General features: G+C 44.9%; 1 protein-coding gene across 1 annotated transcript; it reads left to right on the plus strand.

The window, feature by feature from the left end:
* Positions 1-1,782: 1,782 nt before the first annotated feature.
* synj1 (synaptojanin 1) lies at positions 1,783-21,301 on the plus strand. Its single transcript, XM_068744123.1, has 28 exons — positions 1,783-1,906; positions 2,123-2,209; positions 2,737-3,004; positions 3,492-3,717; positions 5,163-5,246; positions 7,540-7,601; positions 8,153-8,249; positions 8,404-8,579; positions 9,085-9,166; positions 9,278-9,430; positions 10,547-10,712; positions 11,042-11,065; positions 11,716-11,907; positions 12,387-12,471; positions 12,622-12,762; positions 12,847-13,039; positions 13,126-13,284; positions 13,366-13,536; positions 13,771-13,889; positions 14,050-14,262; positions 14,348-14,426; positions 14,600-14,765; positions 14,858-15,037; positions 15,453-15,581; positions 16,507-16,559; positions 16,662-16,851; positions 16,939-17,219; positions 18,255-21,301. The coding sequence occupies exons 1-28, from the start codon at positions 1,783-1,785 to the stop codon at positions 19,233-19,235; spliced, it is 4,881 nt and encodes a 1,626-aa protein (XP_068600224.1). The 3' UTR covers positions 19,236-21,301.
* Positions 21,302-22,005: the final 704 nt, after the last annotated feature.

Consider the following 22,005-nt stretch of genomic DNA (forward strand, 5'->3'; position numbering starts at 1 on the left):
GAGATCCCCACAGTGTACATGACTGTCAAATTCCATAAACATCGGTCAATACTGTAATAAACCGAGATATTTAGGAACACATTTTCAAGCTCCATTGACTGCAATGTTAACGAAAATTGCAGTGAAACCAGAATCCAGGATCTCTTCTGGGATCATCAACAGAATCCATCTGTTCCCGGTAACATTCCCGACATTCCCTGAAAATGTAATCGATATGTGTCTAACTTAATTTAATTATCTTGCGAAGAGACAAACAGATAAACGCCTGTAAAAACACAGCCTCCTTCCTTGTTGGGGGTGAACATGAACACTGAACACCGCACAACGCACGCGATAACATCCGTGTTTACGCACACGTCGGTACTGTATTTAAGAACAATATTTTTCTAAAATAATTTTCTTTATTTTTTTTTATCGTTGCATTGCCAGCGACGTGCAGTTGAACACTTACCTCTGACACAATCGGCGCAGTTCCAAATAAATAATTATTTCCGAGGAGCTGTGAACATCTCCTTTTATACCGCGGCTGCGCGGAGGTCCAATGGAAGTCCCGCCCCTCATAACGTACGATTGGACAGCAGAGTCTGTCAACCCTGAAGGTGGATGGGAACAGTCCATGGCTTTTGGTAATAGGTTGTATATAAACCTGAGTTTGATATACTTTTAAACAGCAACAATCCTATTTAGATTTACAGTGCACAGACTCTTCCATATAATCGGGCTGGTATTACGGTAAATGCACAGTAAACGTGCTTTTGATCGGACTGTACCATTTCGCTAACACACCGGGGGGATTTTGTTGTGACAGCAGAGTATCAACCTGGCGAGCGGAGACGTCAAGGCGAAATCCGCAGCCCTTATTCTGTGTAATGGTAATCATCCTTATAATTGTTTTATAAATCTCAAATATACATTTTGCATAGATTAATATGTTTAACGTTCTATATTTGCTCAAATGTATGATGTAGCAATTGTCAGCTCACCACCCTTGGACGGCTATCAAAATCAATCGTCTGCTAGCACTTAGCCAAATTAATCACAGGCGATAGCAATGAGAAGCTAACTTAGCTAGCTGTGTGTTAGATAGGTGGAAGATATCAATCCGGTTTGTAATCAGCAAGCATATGACTCGTATCAATCGTGGATTGATATCACGCAATGACTCGCGTACGATGGTGGTTAAAAAAAAAAAGAAAAGGCTAGCGTCGCTTGCCGCAGCCGCCCCGGCAAGTCGTGACTGTCCGTCTTGGGGTGGAGATAACAAACGTTACGGATCCTCGGCCTGACGTCATCGGCCACCGACGTGCTGCTGTTGTTTATAATGTGCCGCTATCTGTCATGTTATCAGAAATATAAGTATTTGGTCGTGTGTTGGCCTGTTCTATATCCGCGTTGGATGATACCTTTAGCTTCCGATTTCGCAATGAAAGTTTCCTCAGTCTGGATCGCTGATTTCGTAATATTATTGCTTAATTTAAGAAAATGGCACATTTTCCTTAATGATTTGCAACTAGATGTTAAAGCTTGCAATTTTATTAGCATCTTGATACATCGGTTATTCACAATGTTAGATACATTTAATTAATGTCTTTCAAATAAAATATCTGAAATATGAACACCAGTGATCATATACATATATATAACTACTTCATTGATCATAAATAAAGCTTCTTTTTCTATTTTAGGATACTGTAATCGTGTCTGATTGGCGATGCTTCTGTGTAATCTGCTTTTATTCACTGTGATTTCTCAGGTCGTGATTGTGGTCCTCTTAGGTAAATAATGGCTTTTAGCAAGGGATATCGGATCTACCACAAGCTGGACCCACCTCCTTACAGCGTCCTGGTGGAAACCAGGACCAGGGAAGAATGTCTCATGTTTGAGTCGGGGGCTGTTGCTGTTTTATGTAAGGCTTCTTCTTCTTCTTCTTCTGACTGTACACGAGCACTCTTTAAACCTTTGCTTAAAGTAAGGAAGGAAAGTTAAGATGCAGTTTGACTGGCTACTGATGGACATGATTCTTGCCAATGATTAAGTCACGGGTTACATTGAAAGGTTTAAGGTGGATTGATTGATGGAGATATTTTATTTATATTGTGCTATGTTTTTTTTTGTCATCTAGCTGCAGCAGAGAAAGAGGCTATTAAAAACCAATACACCAAAATTGTTGATGCTTATGGAATCCTGGGGGTCCTCCGCCTAAACCTTGGTAAGCTTCTGAGAAATCTTGTTATTCTTTGCCTTTTCTATTCTACAAGCAACCCCACCGGTGGGGGGGGGGGGCTTGTGCCAACATGAGGGCGCTCTGGTTCACAGCCCTTAAGCAGCTTTCTGCTGTCCTCTAGATGACCTTGAAGGTTCTTGTTATCACATCAAGGAAAAAAAAACTCTGTAAAAGACTAAAAGCTCAGCCATATCGATTTCTGAGATTTGATTTTATATTTGTATGTACTTTCAGATGATTCCGGTACCAGAATTTTGTTTTGTCCAGCCTCTTAATGTCTGATTTATTTTTTACCTCCGCCGAGGAGGTTATGTAATCGCCGTCGTTTGTCTATCTGCCCGTTTGTTAGCGAGATAAGTCAAAACGTTCTGGATGGATCTTGATGACATTTTCAGGGAAATGTTGGGAACGTTACCAGGAACAGATGATTGGTGATGATCCAGAAGTAGATCCTGGATTATGGATCAGTTGTGCTTTTCTAGTTTTGTAATGCCGCCACCTTATTTCTGCAGGTGACTCCATGCTCCACAGTCTGGTGGTTGTCACAGGATGCAGCTCTGCAGGGAAGGTCCATGAGTCTGAGGTTTTCAGGGTCACGCAGACAGACTTCTTATCGCTGAAGAATGACCCAGCGGATGAAGAACGGATCGCTGAGGTGCGAAAGGTCCTGAACTCGGGACACTTCTACTTTGCTTGGTCTTCCTCTGGAGTCGGCATGGACTTGAGTCTCAATGCGCATCGCAGAACCCTGGAAGACACCACGGATAACCGCTTCTTCTGGTAAGAGTGTGAATTAGAAGGCTTCGTCCTTGTTTTTATTAAAAACGGTAGCAGTATCCCACAATGCAAAGTCGGCCATTTCGGAAGACTATGCTTACAGAGACTTGCACGTTCACAATAGCGCTAATCGTAACACACAATTCTTCCACAAGTATTCACTGGACATGAACTTTTCATTGGATTTTGGAGAATAGCACACGTAGTCGGCTTTATCGCTGGATGAATGATCAACAACAATGAGCGTGGAAACAAAGCCTTCCAAAATGGCCATCGGCAATGCATTGTGGGAAATGTAGAAAAGCCCAAAGCCCTCTATGATTAATGTTCCAAGGTTATAATGAGATCAGTAGGCTGGTAATAACTAAATACGTGCTCTGCTAGCTGTAGGATCGTTGTGTTCTGTAGCAGTTGCTCCTGGATGCGTGATGCAGGGCGGAATCCTTGAAGCATGAATTTATTGATATGCTGTGATGTCATGAATCAATAGGAACCAGTCTCTCCACCTGCACCTGAAGCACTATGGAGTAAACTGCGATGACTGGCTGTTGAGGCTGATGTGTGGCGGGGTGGAGATCAGGACTATCTACGCGGGGCACAAACAGGCCAAGGCCTGCATCTTCTCCCGCCTCAGCTCAGAACGGGCCGGCACACGATTCAACGTCCGAGGAACCAATGACGACGGACAGGTCGCCAACTTCGTGGAGACCGAACAGGTGACGGACCTTTTTACAGTTTTATTGTTTTCCTCTTCCCGTTTGTGGTGCGATCAGATTCTGGCTTGCATCACTTTCGGGACGCGTGCGCTACAGCCAGTGTGCTGCTATTTAAAGAAACTTGCAACTGAGGTTTGACCAGTTTGCAAATCTGTTCCATCAGTGTTCAAATTGATTTCCACCCTTCAGTTGGCTCCTGTTTATTCCTGTGAATTTAAACTTTAAAGATGCAGCAGGGAGCAAACATGAGTATTTCATTTTCAGTGTATTCTTTATTTTTATTTATTATTTTTTTTGGCTTTATTTGTTAGGTGCTCTTCAGACCGGGGGTTATAAGAGCAATGCAATGATAATCTTTCTGTCACATACTGAAAAGCCTTATTTTTTGATTTCAATATATCACATTGAAAGTAATAAGACCAGTCTTAAAGCAGACATGGGTCCAGATGTCAGCTTTGTGATCAATGGATGGATTGTGTTGCAAATTTACTGATGGAATAGAAATTATTGTGTCAAATTTTCCACTCCATTTATATATTTCATTACAGTAATGATGGGGGAAGCATTTCAAGAAAACTAGGAATGGTTGAAATTGCCCCGCTGTGTTGGTTTTTATCTAAATGGAAGATTTAATGAATGAATCTTTTATTCCCATACTTCCAGACAATCTATGGAAATTAAAAGGCTATTAGTCCTCAAAAATGAGCAAAGATGTGAAATAGTTTTTATTCTGGGTTGAAGAAAGGCTTCAGCAACACCCGCGGACCCGCAGGGTGGTTAAAGCGTCCCAGAAAATGAATGGGAAAACTGGTTAGTTGTTGACTCTTTGGGAGCAAACCTTCGTCGCCCTGTAGCGGTGATAATCCTGACGGGCTATGAACCTCTAAATGAATTCCCCAAGCCAGGCCGGAAGCCTTCTCGATCGTCGCAGTTGTTTGACTTTCCTTAATTCTGAGTCAGGATGCTGTCAGAGGACAAACAGACATTTGCGTAAATTTAGTTAAAAAAAACAAATTCTCCATTGTAGACACACATACAATTTTCTTCTTTTTTTTCATTTGATATAATCTTGTTAGAGGAAACAAACACAAAGCTTTAAATTTTTAAAATTGTAAATAAATAAATAGTTTTAAAAAATGGCATTGTTGGTTTTAGTTCATCCAGCACGCCGTCACGTTGACGCTGTCGCTCGGCTCAGAAGCCTCGGGTGACACGCAGCCTTTATTACTTCTTTATGTTTGCCTTGTTCCATGAACCCCCCCCCCCAAAACTGCTCCGGCGGCGCCTTCACCCTATTCCCTCTCCGCATTCTTTCATTGTTTATGTGGCTCATTGTACTTGTGTTTTGAGATGAAGTTTTATTTTTTTGAGTTCAGTATTTATGACTACTTGTGATGTTTTGTCACTTTGCAAATGGACTCTAGCGTTCTTCTTGTTCTTAACAGATCATTTTCATGGACGATAAAGTTTCATCCTTCATACAGATCCGTGGGTCAATTCCTCTTTTCTGGGAACAGCCGGGAATCCAGGTAGTTACTGAATGAAAAATACATTTACTCCAAACCTATCATGATTTTGATGTTTTATTGTGTGTAAATACTTAAAATATTTGTACGGCAGTAATCCTTCTTTCAAGTAGTTGCATGCACGGCTCCGTCAATCGGAGCAGCGTAATGTAAAAACTCATTAAAATGGCTGTAATTGAAATTAGAGTGGATATTTTTTAATCAGAGTTTGAACTCACTTTGTCCATGCTTTGTTCAGAAAAAGTCCATTAAGGGTGTTTTGTTGCAACTGAATGACAATCGGCATCCTAAACAGCTGGATGAGAACCCCCACTTGGTAAAACCCTTTTCTTGAGGCGGGCGGGGGCGGGGGGGGGGGGGGGGGCTCTTGCTGGTGCTGGCGCTTTCATGCAGGAGATGAGGGTTTCTCTGTGCAATGCCAAACAGCAGACAGGAAGACAGAGGAAATCTTAGTCCTATATACTGTACCTGTCCAGGAAATGGTCATGTGGAGATTTAAAACAGGAAGTAGAACTACCCATAAAATCTAAACCACCACCGCAGGGATTCTCCTGCTCTTCTTCTGGCATTGCACAGACCGGTGGATTTAAACAGAAGTTCTGGGATGGGAATGATAGATATAGTGCTTGGTAAAAGGGTATTTTCTGTTTTCTTCAGCTCCCAGACATCTTTGTTCAGGTGAGAACCTGGTCTGAAAACAATCCAGAGCCACTTCCCTTTTGTTCCCCTGGATTGGGAATATCATTATAATTGGGGGGGGGGTGCTTTTATGGCAGACAGTTGAGTAGGGACTGTGCTCGAGGTTGTTTTCTGACAGAACTGCAGGCCTCCTGCTTCTAAAGCAGCTTCAGCTCCTAGTCCCCTCTACCTATTGTGGCTTTGTAAAGCTCTATCGCTCCTCCACATGCTCTCTAATGCATAACGGATAGTTTTTGGTTTCATCCAGAGGTCGTGGCAATAATCTTTCTGCAAATAGTGTGCTTTTAGAAATAGTTTGTCTTTAATCATGTTTGTAGTGAAATATCATGAGACCCTACTGGGAAAGGTGCAAAGCCTTCTCTTAACTAGTTAATCACTTAGGCGTAGGCTGATCCCCAAATCGTAATTTATTAGCACTTTACTTTGCCTCTTTTACAGAAAGAATCATTAGAAGCAGAAGCACTTATTTGGGGGGAATGATTACATTTGGCATCACAATAGTAGCTGCAAATTTAATTACAGATTTAGACATTTAATGAATTTTGTCGCGGAAATTACTCAAACAGACAAAGACTAACCTCAAAGTGGCGTAGAATATGTGGCATTCAAATAAACCGTGGGCACGATCGTTTCACAATCACCACAGGATAGTGATGGGTGTGGTATGAAATGGTGATCATCTGTAACCTGAGGCCTCTGCAGATGCCACCTCAGGAAGCGTTTAAATATGCATAGCGCAGACCGATGCCCCTGGAGAGGAAGGAATGAGTGACGACATGGCAGCAGCATGGCCCAAAATGCCAAGCGGCGCTTTACACAGGCTTTGCTGAAATATGTGCAAACATTAACTCCAAAATAGAGGAGATAGAATAAATAAAAGTTGGGCGGACATTGACAGTCGATTATTTAGTTACTTAAACCTGAACTGTATGTATGTTTTTGACCTAACCTAAATTTAGGTTATCGGGCCTCGTTAATAGGTGATATAGGTTTTGAACAATTAATAAATAATAAATAGCTTTCATTAACTTAATTGTATGGAATTATAATTTAAAAGCTGCATTTTGGGTTCACTTTCATCGTCTTTTTCCTAAAGGAAAGTATTTTTTTCTGATCTGGAACATTTAAGTGTGAGAAACAAGCAAAAACCATAACAAATTCATTAGGGGGCAAATCCGTTCTCACAGCGCTGTCGGTAGCCGCAGGGCAACGAGTAAGGGCCTGCCGTGCCGAGTCGTGCCCTCCTCGGAGTGACTGGGAGACGGTCCTGTTCCTTTTAAGGAGTGGCCGCGCCTGACTCGACACCTCTGCTTGGCTCTTTGGTGTCTCGGGATTCAGTCCTAAAATGAGACGTTATGTATGAGAGACAAACAAACAGCATTTCATTCAGAGTGTCAGTAGGTATGTTGGAGAGATGAGTCTCTGCCGCTCCGTGTCTTTGTCTCTGATCTCGTCCACCGTTGCTAGCCCTGTGTTGCTTTTGTCCCCGCCCAGAAATACATTTATTCCAATTTATACTTTTAAACAATTTGATTTGATTTTTAATGTCCGATTTCTTCATTGCCTTCTGTCTCTCCTCACTGTCTCTGCGCTCCAGGTCGGCTCTCATCGTGTCAAACTCTCAAGGGGATTTGAGGCGAATGCACCGGCTTTTGAGAGGTAATTTAAGTGTTGGGTGTGTGTGTGTTACTTTGTCTTTGAGATTAGCACTCCCTTAAAGATCAGAGGAGATCCATCAAGCGTTCATATGAATAAATTAATGCTTAAGTGTTTACTTTAGAGGACAGACGCAGCAGGCCATAGGTCAATATCGAGGTCATGATTCCGTCTGCATATTTGTATTTTGAACATGTCGAGGCTTGAGCTGAGTCACCGTCTGCGATTTGTCAAGAGGGAGTCGTAGATTGCAGTTCTACTCATCGTTCTCATGTTGCCAGATCTGGACAGTTTCTCTGTTCTTATTTTCAAAACTCTGAAGAGCCAGCTCAGCAATTGAATCCAGCTTTCACATTGTCGTTGTTGATGTGCCGCGCTGCCATTCAAGGTTACCTGCGTTCGTTTATACACACACACACACACACACACACACGCGTATAGGAGGAAGCAGTTTTGGATTATGAACTTGGCTAATGAAAACATGTTATGCTAAATCTGGTGTCAGAGCACCGTTAGTGTGTTAGCTCGTGTGTGTGTGTGTGTGTGCTTCCCAGACACTTCACTGCACTGCGGAGCCTGTACGGTAAACAGGTGATCATCAACCTGCTCGGCAGTAAGGAAGGGGAACACATGCTCAGCAAAGCATTTCAGGTGAGGGGAGCCGCTCTGTCCTGAAACTATGACGTGTCAGAGTTCAGTCACGCCGAGACTCATGCACTCACTCCCAGTATTTGCATATTAACTAACTTTGCCTTGCATGTGCATCATTTTTTGTAATCTGAACTTTCTGTCTGTCACTCTCAAGAGTCACCTGAAGGCCTCAGAGCACGCGACGTCGGTGAAAATGGTCAACTTTGACTATCATCAAAATGTGAAAGGAGGCAAGGCCGACAAACTGCACAGTGTCCTCAAACCCTACCTCAGCAAGTTCCTGGAAGAGTGCGGATGGTTCTACTACTCAGGAGAGACAGGAATTGCAAGGTTCTGAAATCAATATTGTTCTACTTAAAGATCACATATTGTACTCTTTTTTTTTTTTTCCACAAGGTATCGCAGTTCCCAGACACTTGTATGAAATATCTGTAAAGGTTTTTGTCAAAATAGCGAACAGCTGCTGCAGGACAACGTCCCTCTTCTCTGTCTCAAACAGCTCTGTCAGAAAAGCCTCTGAAAACCAAACTGAAACTAAGTTCATTGTGTGCATGCATGTGTACGCACTCGCCCTCTGTGACATCACAGGGGGCGAGATTTCTGCCAGACGCGTTTCAGTAGGTGATTACAGAACTATCCAAACTATGCAGGATTCACTTGATGGTTTATTTTGTTGTTTTTGGGTTAGTAGTGACCCAAAACCACCATAATAGTGTAGAAACATGGGAAAAGTGAGTTTTACATAATATGTCTACTTTAAGGCCCCAAACATGTAAATACTATTAATGTGTTTGATTTTTTTTTACGTCTTAACACTGTAACAAATCATATTTAGGACTCAGGGTGGGACCATCAGGACCAACTGCCTGGACTGTCTGGATAGAACCAACAGTGTCCAGGCCTTTTTTGCCCTTGAGGTAGGAGTTCACAGTGTAGAGCATCATTTGTATTTATTTTTTAAAAAGGTGTGTCTATTTTTTTCTGTCGGACGGCTGATTTTTAGTGCTGATTCTGTTTCACCAAATCAGATGCTTCCAAAGCAGCTGGAGGAAATGGGCCTCACGGAGAAACCCCAGCTCGTAGCCAGGTTCCAGGAGGTCTTCAGGACCATGTGGTCTGCCAACGGAGACTCCGTCAGTAAGATCTATGCAGGCACCGGCGCCCTGGATGGCAAGGCTAAGGTACATAGCATGGACGCACTCGATGCAAGTTCTGAACTTCTGTAGCAGCAGCATCCCAGCCGTTAGCAGTGCGTGGGAACATGAAATCACGACTGACCAGCGATGTGACCTTTACTACTGAATCTGTTACGTGTCTAAATGAACGGATTATGTTTTATGTTCTGATTTCATCAAATGGATTTAAATGCTGAATCATCAATGTTTGATTCTTGAACATTTTAAAGTCAACATTTTCATCAGAGCATCAAGATAAGGACTTTGAAATAATGTCTTTTAATCAAGTTGCAGGGGTGGGGGGGGGGCTATTAATAGCTACATCCACGAAGCAATAAACGTAGCGACCCGACTTGGACATGGTCGCTGTCCAAACAGAGTTTTGCGTGAGCAGTCAGCTCTTTGTGGAACTGTGTACTCCTTGTTTCTCATAACTCTCATGTGCTATCTCTCTGCTGTCCTCTGGACCCCCCCCACCCCCCTTCCTCTGTGGTAAGTTTTAAAAGCTAAGTGTTGTCCTTTAGCTGTGGGTGTGGATGTAATAGACGGGACCTTTTGTTGTGTTGTTTTTTGTTATTGTTGGTGATGCAGTCCGTTTTGACCCGACAACGACGACTGTAACAAAGTTCACGTGATCTCAAAAGCATGGCGTCGCGGAGACGAACTTGTGACTGAGCTCTTCGTTGTCGTGGTTGCAATTTTATTTTGTGAGGTCAAGCTCATGTTTGTAGATGTGCGTGAGCGCTATGATCAATAATTCAGGAAAATAGCCTCTGATTGGTGGACATCAGGAACACAGCCTCTGAGTGGTGGACAGAAAGTGGTTCAAAAATAATCTCCTTTCAAGATCTGTAATGAACCAAAATGCAGTTACGAAGAAATCTACATTTATCCAGTCATTGGCCACGCTCCTTGAGCTGTTTCCAGTTATTATCTCGTAGCTTCTGCTTCTAATCAATTCAAACTGTTGCATTAAATCCATCCACGCTGCTCATGAATCATTGACGTTTTCCTGTTGCTCCTTGTGAATCAGGATCTGTGTATATATTTATATATATATCAGGATTAGGGTTCATTGATTCATTTTTAGTAGTTATTAAGTTGTAATTTGCTTATTTGTAGGCGGGGAAGCTGAAAGATGGCGCGCGTTCTGTGACGAGGACCATCCAGAACAACTTCTTTGACACCTCCAAACAGGAAGCTATAGACATCTTGAGGCTGGGCTCGACGCTGAACAGCGATTTAGCAGACAAAGCTCGGGCCTTGCTCACAACGTCCAGCCTTTATGGTAATTCTTTACTATATATGCAGATTTACATGTTGCCTAATAAGTGCTCACGAATACCGACACAAATGATCCATATGCGATGCTGCAGCTTCTATTTTTTCACTTTGAAAGGAGAATGCATTTTGCGTCCTCCCTTCTCCACCAGTCGGCTGAATTGTTTGACTGTTTTGATGAGTTTCAACCCGTATCTGTTGCGGCCTCGAGTGGGAAGTGTAATCTCCACGTGTCGGCTCTCCGACCAGACCAACTGCTCTGCTTATCTGTTGAGACACTGCTTAACCCGCCTTTCTCTCCCTTCTCTCCGTTCCTGCTCTTGTGCACAAACTTAGTCACTGAGCCCATCTTACAATCAGGTATAGTAACTGACTGGCTGCCCCCCCCCCCCCCCCCCCCCCATTGGATGGATCTTCTCATGCCATCACTTTGTTTTTCCTTCGATTGTGTTTTCCACTCATTTTAGTTCATCCTTTGTGATCCAACGCTAGTAGTGGTTTTACCCTCTGTCTGTTGCATATTATCTTCTGGCTATTTGTTTTATTTAAGAGGATGCTAATCATGGGTTAGAATTGTGCATCGCTTTAGGTGCATTGTTACAGACCGGAAGGAACCATTACTAATGTTGTCGATCTGTATTTTTAGCAAAAGACTGGTTTGTGTACTTTCTCCCATGCCTCACATTTTAGAATATTGTCTTCCTGTGTTCTGTTTGGATGTCCCTCCAAGTTTCTTTGGTTTTGATGAGCATTTTCATGTGTCGTTGTTTTCCTATAGAGCCCAGCCGTATCAATAACATGTTGATGTTCACCAGCATAAATACAATGAATAGGCTTCCTTTTTTGAAAATAAAATTCTATAATATAATTTAACAATATATTGTATCATCTATGGCCCCAAAATTCCAGAATCGGTCGGGCTCTATTCTCCCCTCACGCCACCCATCCTCCAGACACATCCTCATCCTCACACGGTTGACGCTCCGCTCCCTTTCTCCTCACTTCTAAAGCCTCACCGAGGGTGTTGCTGGGAATGTGTCAGAACTACCGGAAATATACGAGGCCCAAACAAATCCGAGTGGGCGTCGGCACCTGGAACGTCAACGGGGGTAAACAGTTTCGCAGTATTGCCTTCCGCAACCAGACGCTCAATGACTGGCTGTTGGATGCGCCGCAGAAGGCGGGGCTTCCTGAGTTCCAAGGTATGTTGGTGTTTTTTTGTATCTGCATTCATTCTTGTGGTAAATAAAATCTATGGAAATTGTACGTAAAAACACTCTGTTCTCATATGAGGGTGAAGAGATTGCATTACATTGTGCTAAATATGCTCACGCGTCAATGATCAATATTGTATTTCCTAAAAATTGTGATTTTGAGATGCAGGATGTGCATCCGTTCTAGTAAAGTTTCAGAGTGACTGAGAAAGTCTAGATAGGAACATGTCAAGACTTCATGAAGTAGATATTCCAGTACTTCTTACTGTAGCTGGGAGCTGATTGGTCCAGCACAGTTGAAATTGTTAACGCAAAGCATTTTCTCAATAAGAACCTTGAACATGAACATAAAGATTAAAATAACATAAACAGGAAACCAAATCTCCAAAATTCTATGAATTTATTATGTGCATTTTGTTTCGAGGTTTAAATTGATCATCATATATTTTCTCTCTCTCTCTGTTCAGACAGCAAAGCCAACCCCATCGACATCTTTGCCATTGGATTTGAGGAAATGGTGGAACTGAATGCGGGAAACATCGTCAGTGCCAGGTAAACTGTGTGCAAGATTTTTGTCCAAGGTGGCCACGAACTCTTTCGGTTCCTGAATTTTCCCTTTAAATACCAAGATCAGGAATTCTGATCGTGCCGAGATGAAATCCTTTAATCAGTTATGACTTATTTTTCTGCTCTTGTGGGCAGCACTACTAACCAGAAACTTTGGGCAGCTGAACTCCAGAAGAACTTATCGCGGGAACACAAATACGTGCTGCTTGCCTCCGAGCAGCTGGTGGGCGTGTGTCTCTTTGTGTTCATTCGTCCACAGCACGCTCCTTTTATCAGGTAGGAAGCGTTGAGGTTCTTGGTGAACGCCGTTTGTCCGATAATATGTTTGACCGCAGGCTGCCATTCACTACGTTTTTCCAGGGATGTCGCTGTTGACACTGTGAAAACCGGAATGGGCGGGGCTACAGGCAATAAAGGAGGCGTGGCCATACGGCTGCTGTTCCACACCACCAGTATCTGCTTCGTCTGCTCCCATTTTGCTGCTGGCCAATCACAGGTCAAGGAGAGGAATGACGACTACAGCGAGATCACGCGCAGACTCAGCTTCCCCATGGTAACACCCTCAACTTTAAGGGAACTTTAAGGCATTTCTTCTGCATAACGTACCAAGCATAACCGCTAACGCCCCGTCGTTGACAGGGCCGTCTGTTATATTCGCACGACTATGTCTTTTGGTGTGGGGACTTCAACTATCGCATTAACCTGCCCAATGAGGAAGTGAAAGAGCTAATCAAGCAACAGAACTGGGATGCTTTGACAGCTGGGGACCAGCTGCTGGACCAGAAGAATGCTGGTTTTGTATGTCCTACAGCACACTTGCCCGTTTACATTATTAATCTCAGAAAGGAAAGTCTTGAATCGTATCCAATTTTCCCGCAGGTTTTCCGAGGTTTTATTGAAGGGAATTTGGATTTTGCCCCCACCTATAAATATGACCTGTTCTCAGAGGATTATGACACCAGTGAGAAATGCCGCACACCAGCTTGGACTGACCGCATACTCTGGAAGAGGAGGAAGTGGAATTTTCACAAAACTGGTGAGAGGAAGATGGCGCCACTGCAGATAAAGCAAAGCAGTTCATCCGCTTACCTTTATGTCTCGCATCTCAAGGCCGAGGATCACAGCACTTGCTAAACACATTATAATCTCGTTTGTTCTGTTGTCCTGCCTGCCTCTGTCATTCAGTATTAAAACATAGAATGTTTTTTTTTCATTTGTATTTTTTCATTCTGAAACATGTAGATGCTTTAATTGTTTGTTTAATACATTTTTGCAGCTGGGGAGATGAATGTTGTGGGTGCAGCTTCTACATCTGGAGAGACTGAGGATGATCCAGAGTCCTCCTGGAGCCCTGGGAACTTGAAATACTATGGCAGAGCTGAACTTAAGACCTCCGACCACAGGTAGGTAGTGACACATATACCTGTGAAATTTGAACTTTCTTCACAGCACTATAATTTTCTGTATTTCCTTTTTTTGGGCCATATCTGTGTTTTGTTTGCAAAGTCGACCCAACTCGGACAATCTTATAATGTTTCCTCAATGTCGTCTTGCATTGTCTAGGCCCGTGGTGTCGATAATCGACGTGGACATCCTGGAGGTCGACCCAGAGGCTCGCCACCAGGTCTACAAAGATGTCATTGCACTGCAGGGACCGCCGGACGGCACCATCCTGGTGTCGCTCTGCTCCTCCGGCCCCGACGACTACTTCGACGATGCACTTATAGATGAACTGCTGGACAAGTTTTCGCAGTTTGGAGAGGTTATCCTCATCAGGTGAGACGGTTATACCTCCATCGTGGTGGGTAAACATTCATCGCCTTCAGTTATTCTGCAATGTACTGTGCCCTCACTTCTGCAGGTTTGTGGAGGAGAAGATGTGGGTGACTTTCCTGGAGGGTTACTCTGCTCTTGCTGCTCTCTCTCTCAGTGCTTCCACTGTAAGTAAATCCATGTCTGTCGTTTTGACTCGGAGTTGCATGATGTTTTGCTTTTAGGGTGGACTTTTCACTCAAATAGAAGTACAAGTAGTTTGCTGCAACCTCTTTTTAAGCACTTGTATACCCCATAAACATGTTCTACTGCTTCCTAATCGCTTGTTTTTGTATTTAAGGTCCTTGGCAAACTCGTTGACATCCGTCTGAAGAGTCCAGGCTGGATCAAGAGTCTGGAGGAGGAGATGAGCGTGGAGAGGATCTGTGGGAGCATCCCCACCTCAGCCAGCTCCACCCTGCTGGCTGAGGACACGGACGTGGGCGACGACGATTACGATATGGAAGGTGAGGGGCAACAAAAATAACCACCAAAATATAGATGGTGTGAATCCAATTTATGACATTTCTGTTTTTCTCCTTGCCATGTTCTGCATTAGGCGATGTGGATGAAGAGGTGGAGGAGGTCCTTCCTCAGCACCTGCAGCCCGGTGCTGGCTCTGGCCCTGGAAGCTCACCACTCCCCTCGCCACGCGGGAGCCCCTGTCCCTCCCCAACCCATGGAGAGCCTTCGGCCCCCAGCAGGCCTAGCCGTGGACAGCCCTCCCGACCTTCACAGGGTAAATGCTGCATGACGCACACGACCGGAATCAGGCTGCTGAAAGGCTAGGTTTGTTCAGGCTCCAGTCTCTGCCCGACGGAATTGAAACTGTAATTGTGTTCTCAGAATCAGTTTATTGTCAAGGAGAGTTCACAGACTTGGCATTTTTCTCACAGTGCAAGTTACCGGTTGTAAAATGTTCACGAGTCAGAATTATTGATTGACATTCTGTTTGTAACGCACGGAAGCAGACTTAAGTTCATCGACACCGAGGAGAGAAACTTCAGGTAACTCGAGGTCGATTCATCTCTATTTAGTTTTAGGTGGTCGAAAAGCAGAAATCTGTTTGACAGTGCAGTGAAAAAAAAAACTGGGCAGTCTCAATGTCTGTGTAAAACCTCTCCCTACATGCACCTGTTTTTCCTTCCTTCAAGGACCTCCTGTTGACTTCCAGCCTGGTGCCCCCACATCCCAAGTCTCTGAGCCCAAACGTCCACCTCCCCCTCGTCGGCAAGCCCCCCCAGCCAGACCAGCGCCCCCTCAACGCCCGCCGCCACCTTCAGGTGAAGTATCATCTCAACCGCAGTCTACACATTGGATTAGATCCCAAATGTATCGCATCCAAATCACCTGCAACCTCCACCGAAAGCTCAAGAAAATCCTGCATTGCAAAAGAAACGGTGTCGACATTCTTACGTTGATCCCACTGTTTCACCTCCGGAACCCTCTTCCAGTTTGAACTGAACTTAGAGGTCAAGACGTTCCCAGTATGATTACCGGGAACGTCCTCCTCAGACTGGTAGGAGGCGACTCGGGCGGAACTGAAGCGGTTGCTTTCTTGGTATTCCTAGTGCCTTTGGTAAAGTGTTGCAGGTGGTTTTCCTGATCGCATCGAGTGATCCCTCTGTGTGTAACGGTGATGTGGTTTGGTTCCCTTTGTGCTGCAAAGGACAAAAAAGCCCCTCTCTCCCTCGGCCTGGTGCTGCTGCTGCAGGTAGGTGCCCCAAAGCGCCACGCAGCCGGCGCCACCCAGCGTTATCGGGCCAATGAAGAAGTAGGATTGTTGCTCAGTTGTGTGGGTTTGTATTCTTGCAAATGCATTTCCATCTTGGTGTGGCGCCATCTTTGGGTTATGTGTTCATGTCAGAGAAGAATGAAGCCTGCCTCAGGGTGGAGGATGGGGTTTCTTGTAAAGCTAAGCACTGACGCTTCACCATTTGGGTAGCGAGAGAGAGAGAGAGAGAGCACAAGGCTTGCCTCCTCCTCACAGTCTTCAGTTTAGGAATGAAGTCATCATTAATGAATCCAGCCATCAGGAATTTGGCGTATCGTCAGGTTGGGGTCAGCTTTCAGTTTGCCCGTGGGGGTGTTATCGTACAGCACTCATTGTTTTTTTTTTATCTCTTCACGCAGGGGCTCAGTACACATGATAAACATGTTTTGTTGCTCATGATAATGAAACTGGTTTTCCCGTGTTAACTCTTGCAGGGCGAGGCCAGGCAGCAGTGGGAGCTCCTGGACCGGGAGGTGCTCACAGACCTGTGAGTCGACAACTGCTGATTCAAATCACTTGTTTTTTTGTTTTTTTTTAGATCCATCTCATTTGTTAAATGTTCCCATTTCGTTGTTTCTTTGTTAAACAGAATATTCCACCTCGAGTTGGGGTTATCAGTATGCCTCCTCAGTCTCGCCTACCACCTCCCTCGCACCCTGGAGCGCCCAGACCCATCCCAGACGTGCACCCTGGGGCCCCCAGGCCCACCCCAGATGCCCACCCTGGAGCCCCAAGACCTACTCCTAGTGCGCAAGCTAAACCGACTGACCTGCCTCTGGGTAAGGAAACGGCTTTCACAAAAACACAGTTTGTTGATTATGGTCATTGGACGTCGAGCGTTTACTCTGTTTGTCCTTCACCTTCAGGGCCCCCTCCTACAGAGCCCCCTCCAGTGAGACCCCAGGTTCCATCACCCATGCAGCCCCAACCCCCTACAGCGACCCCCCAACTCCCTCCACCGATCCAACCCACACTTCCAGCTCCACTTCAGCCACAGCAAGCGGCAGCTCCGACAGCAGGCCCCCCTGCCGCCGCCCCCGCTGGGCCTCCACAGGCCCTCGCGTCCCCTAAACCCCCACCACGTTCCCGCTCCTCTCACGCTCTGCCGCCTGACGCCGGCAAGCCTGCGACCCCCCCAGATGTGCAGGTTGGCGCCACATTCTATTGTCATGAAATCATTTCAATGTTTCACTCCTTGCTCAACTTCTTTTAAGAGAAGAAATCTTCTGATTTAGTAATAAATAAAAGAAAGACAACTGTTGGAGTTGCTGTAGCATGTAGCATGTAGCCTCTTTCTGCTTCTTTGTCTCACACTAAATGAGCTTTGGTCGTGTGTTTGTGTGAGATTCTTCCTGCTTTTGTCTCTGATTCATTTGTCTCTCTCTCACAAGCTGGAGAAGCCCTCAGGGTGACAGGTACTTAAACCACCTCTACGTCTCATCCTCCATGTTATTAAGTCCCATTCATTGCTCCCAATAAAGTCCCCTTTCATTTTGTAAATTGACAAACCCTCGTTTCACATCTTCTCCTGTTTGTTTTGTGCTTGGCTTACGAAACGAAGCACCATTTGTGTTCTTTTAGTCGACCAGCATCTCAAATCATAAATGGCGTGACGATGGGGTGTGTGTTTTCCCTGCACTCGTTCTCTCATATCCGTTCACTGTGGCTCAGATCTTGAGATTGAGCTCATCTGCAATGACCTCCATAGCTCTGTTTTGTATTTTGTTGTTGTTGTCGGCAGTGGTCAATATGCTAGTAATGGGGAACACATTTTTGGTTCAGGCAGATTAAAGGTACCCTGTGGAGATTTGGAACCGCTAATGATTGAACACCAGTGTAAGTCCATAAACCGTCAAATAAAACCTCTGACATGGCTTCATCAGTAGCCGTGGGCCGTTGCCTGATTTTTTTCTAGCCGCATGCTATCGATGCTCGGGGTGGAAGACAGCGGCTCCTGATGGCTCTGTAGCTTTGAAGCTTGGCAGTGAGGAAGGAAATGCTTCAGGTTTGTCAAAGAGCCGCACACGGGGTTAAGTAAGAGTCTCCTAACAGAACTATTTAACTGAAGAAGAAGAAAAAAAAGCTCCAACGGGTATCTTTAAAGTTCGTTCTGAGCTAAAGTTGGGCGATTATTCTTGGCGCAGCAGCTGACTGGCGTTTTGTTTGTCGTGTCGCTCCTCAGATAAACGGACTGAATGGAATCCAAAGCGAAGCACAATGGAGGCCCAGCCCCTTTGACACTCTTCCATCTGGCTTCCTCTCCTCTTCCTCATCACCCTGGCAAACCACCCAGTCCCTGACCAGAGGCTCCTCCCTGCGTAAACCCCCTGCTGTCCCTGCATCGAGGTCGTCCTCCAACACGCTCCCGCCATCGTTATCCCTCCAGTCCTCCGCTCTGTTGGACCTGCAGGTTCTTGATTCTCCGCTCGCCACCCGGCCGCCGTTCCCCGCCTCCTTACTGCCTCCTCCTCCGATCCCGTCTCGTAGTCGCTCGCAGGAGGCACTGCGGGCCCCCCCCGGACCCATCTCGGCTGACCCGGTTCCTGCCCGGCCCAGCAGCACCAATCCTTTCACGGGACCGCTGGCACAGCAGCAGCGCTCGCTCACCCCGGATTTCTGCTCGCAGCATCCGTCCCCCTCGCTAAACCTCCAGAGGACCCTCTCTGCTCTCGCACAGCCACTCAAGCCCACCTCTGCCCCAACAGCAGCCCCCACCCCCCACCTCCAAAACACAATGTCCATGCTTGGACAGTCGTCCACTCTCAAACCCACAGCTGCTCCTCTGCTCCCCCTCGACCCTGACCTGTCCTCTGTCCCCGCCTTGCCTTTGCCCCCCCCCACATCCATCCTGCCCACCCTTAAGCCGCATCGCCTGCCACCTCCACTAGGAGGAAAACCAGCTCAGCAGTGGGTCACATTTGATGATGATTTCCCAACTTCCACCGCGACCCCTCAGGCGACCGTCTTTCCTCCCAGGGCCCAAGTGTCCCGTTGTCAGACTCTGCCCCCCCATTCCTTGTTTGACCTGGAGCCCGACTGGCTGTCGGCAACGCCTTCGCCGTTCCCGACGCTTCCCGCGCCCATCCCGAGCAGAACTGTACCCGGTAACCCAACGCTCCCAGAGGGACCCGGCGATGGCGGGAAGGAGTCGACAGAAAGATAGGAACCAGTTCAATGTGCAAAGGGCACATCTATATATGTATAGATCTATAATAAATGTGTATATGTGTGTTGTACAAAAGAGGAAGTATTTAAGAGGCGTAGACCAACCTCCTTCTGATTCACAGGCAGACACATGAGACGTACGACAGAGCGACGTCTGCCTGCGCCCTCATATTATCATGTCTGAATGAGTCGCTGAGCTTTCTTTAATTTATAGCAGCAAATGTGCGTGTGTCTGCGAAATGCAATTACACAAATTACATTTATCCTCACAAATATTGTGTGTAACCCGGCTGAGCAACATCAAGACGTGTGTGTGTGCGCTCTGTCTCACACACACATGTCTTGATGTTGATCTGCAGCTCTTAGCCGTCGTTTTGGACTCATCCCTATTTAAATCCGGAGCGGTCAGAGAATTGCTTTGTCTTGTTCTCGACGTGAATGTGCTTCATTTGTGCGCTGGGGTTCGTCGTTAGCATTCATGCAGGACTGATCTGGCCTGTAACGCCACCTCATCCACATTTTGTTTGCGGCCTGTTTGAATATGGCAGTGATGTATAAATGTCTGTTTTTGTTTATATGTTTTGCTGACCTCATTGATCTGCACTGAGATGTTGGTGTGTGTGTGTGTGTGTGTGTGTGTGTGTGTGTGTTCTCATTGATGTCTGAGTAACAGAGATGAGAATCCACCGACTGAACAGATGAGAGCGTTTTGACTTTTCCCACCTTTGTGGTGATCCTTCGATCCCTCTGGATTTTTTTTTTAGCTTCTATTCACGCTGTTGTAATTTCAGAGAATACGTTGTGTGTGTGTGTGTGTGTGTGTCAGCACTTCCATTCATGTATGGCGACGCAAAGTGATCTCGTGTTCATATTGATCCGTGCATAATAATAGGGCACTTTTTAATTTTATTTTTTACTCAGACTTCTATTCATTCGAAAAGACATGATTTTCATTTCTAAGAATATCTTCTCTGAATATATTGCTAATGCTGTGGTGAAAAGTTAATGTGTCGTGTTTGCGTATTGTCTGTCGTGGTGTACCCCAGGGCTTTTTTCCTAATGACGTCAGGCAGTGCGTTTGCTGAGAGCGTCTGAATTAACGGCCACGGATCGAACGGTATTTTCCCTCTCCATCCTGCCAACGGCTGCGAAGGGGACCGACCCTGTATGTGAAAATTCAAACACACGCGCGCACACACACACACACACACACACAGAATTCCCAGTCGCGGCGAGAGTGTGACCTAAATGCATCACTGGACGGTCATTTAAAATGTGTTTGTCTTTGATTTGTGACATTCCCAGGCGGAGTTTGACCTACATTCCAGGCAGTTATTAATTCCAAGTGTTGGATGTCAAACTCTTCTCAGTGTTTACGGGTCTGTCTGTGATACCGAACCAATATCTGTTTGCGCCAGTTAAGAATAATCGTTACTATGCTCGCTGATTTCATTCCGTGCCGTCGAAGGTGATGTGCCAGTATTTCCCCTGATGGAGACCACGATGTCCGTTCAGCCGCGCAGGCCAGATATCTTCCCTTACAAGACGGGCCGTCACCTGTCATCACGCCAAGAAAGGACAGTTCAAGCCCGAGCTGAACTTATTCAGAGGCATTTTGACGAGTTGTTGAGAAAATGCAATGTCTGAGCTTCATTTAAACACTGTAAAATAAAAATGAATTTGCTGCACTGAACGCAACGTAAGCAAGTGTACTGGTGTTGCCTTTGCTTACGTGCCGCTGTCATCTTTAAAATGCATAAATTGTATTATCCAAATGTGTGCAGCAGAAACCGTATCTGCATTAAAAGTAGGTGAATTGCCAGCACTTTGTGTTCTTTAATGTTTTTTTGGGGGGGGGGGTTAGAAAACAATATGACTATAAACCATAGTAAATAAGAATCTATGTTTCTGAACATATTCTGTATGTATTAAAGAGAAAGCATTAAGCTGTGATTCATATCTAATGTTCCATATTTTACGCGCACGGCTGATTGCGCATTTGTGTATTCAGCAGTTTATGTTGTGTGTATGCAAAAAAAATAAATGTACATTTACCGGAATGTTGATTTTATGGCATGTTTTTGACTTCAACGTTATACCATTAAACTGTTGAACAGTCTAAATCTACAGTGTTCAGCGCACAATTTAGTGCACGCCAAAAGAGTAGAAGAAGAAATACATAACGGAAGTTGGTGTGACTGCACCCTTTACACTTCCGGTTTTGATTTCTATTTTGAAGTAAAGCTTGGTGACTTGAAAACGTCTTGTCATTAAAACTGTTTACCAATGCAACGCTTTATTTGCGCGTATTTTCCTGTTAATTCTGGATAAACAGATGTGTTTGAAAATTAGTGGAAAGTGTCTGCTTTAAAGGAAGTAACCTTCCATTTGTGTACATATCACATTTAATATTTAAATTCGTGAGCTTGGCGCGCTACGTTGAAAGTTTGGGACAGAAACTCTTGTTCCACGCAACAGAGAGGCTTGACGTAACAATAGCAAATGCACGAGCCCTACTATGGTGCACAAGCATTTGTCACGTGTTTACCGATAGGGGGCAGTATTACATACCATTTTAATGTCATCTACAGTTAAAAGTGAACCAGAAGAAGTTTCATGTAGCCGGATGAGTGTTTTTTTGGAACATTTAGCTAGTCCTCATTTTAAAACAAAGTCTGAGCTTTGAACAGGTAAATATTTATATTTTCAGATACTGTCATGTGTAGATATCTAAACTAATGAGGAACAGACTGCTACATTAGCTAACT

Source organism: Brachionichthys hirsutus, chromosome 10 (genome assembly GCF_040956055.1).
Source record: "Brachionichthys hirsutus isolate HB-005 chromosome 10, CSIRO-AGI_Bhir_v1, whole genome shotgun sequence".
In the NCBI taxonomy this organism is placed as follows: Eukaryota; Metazoa; Chordata; class Actinopteri; order Lophiiformes; family Brachionichthyidae; genus Brachionichthys; species Brachionichthys hirsutus.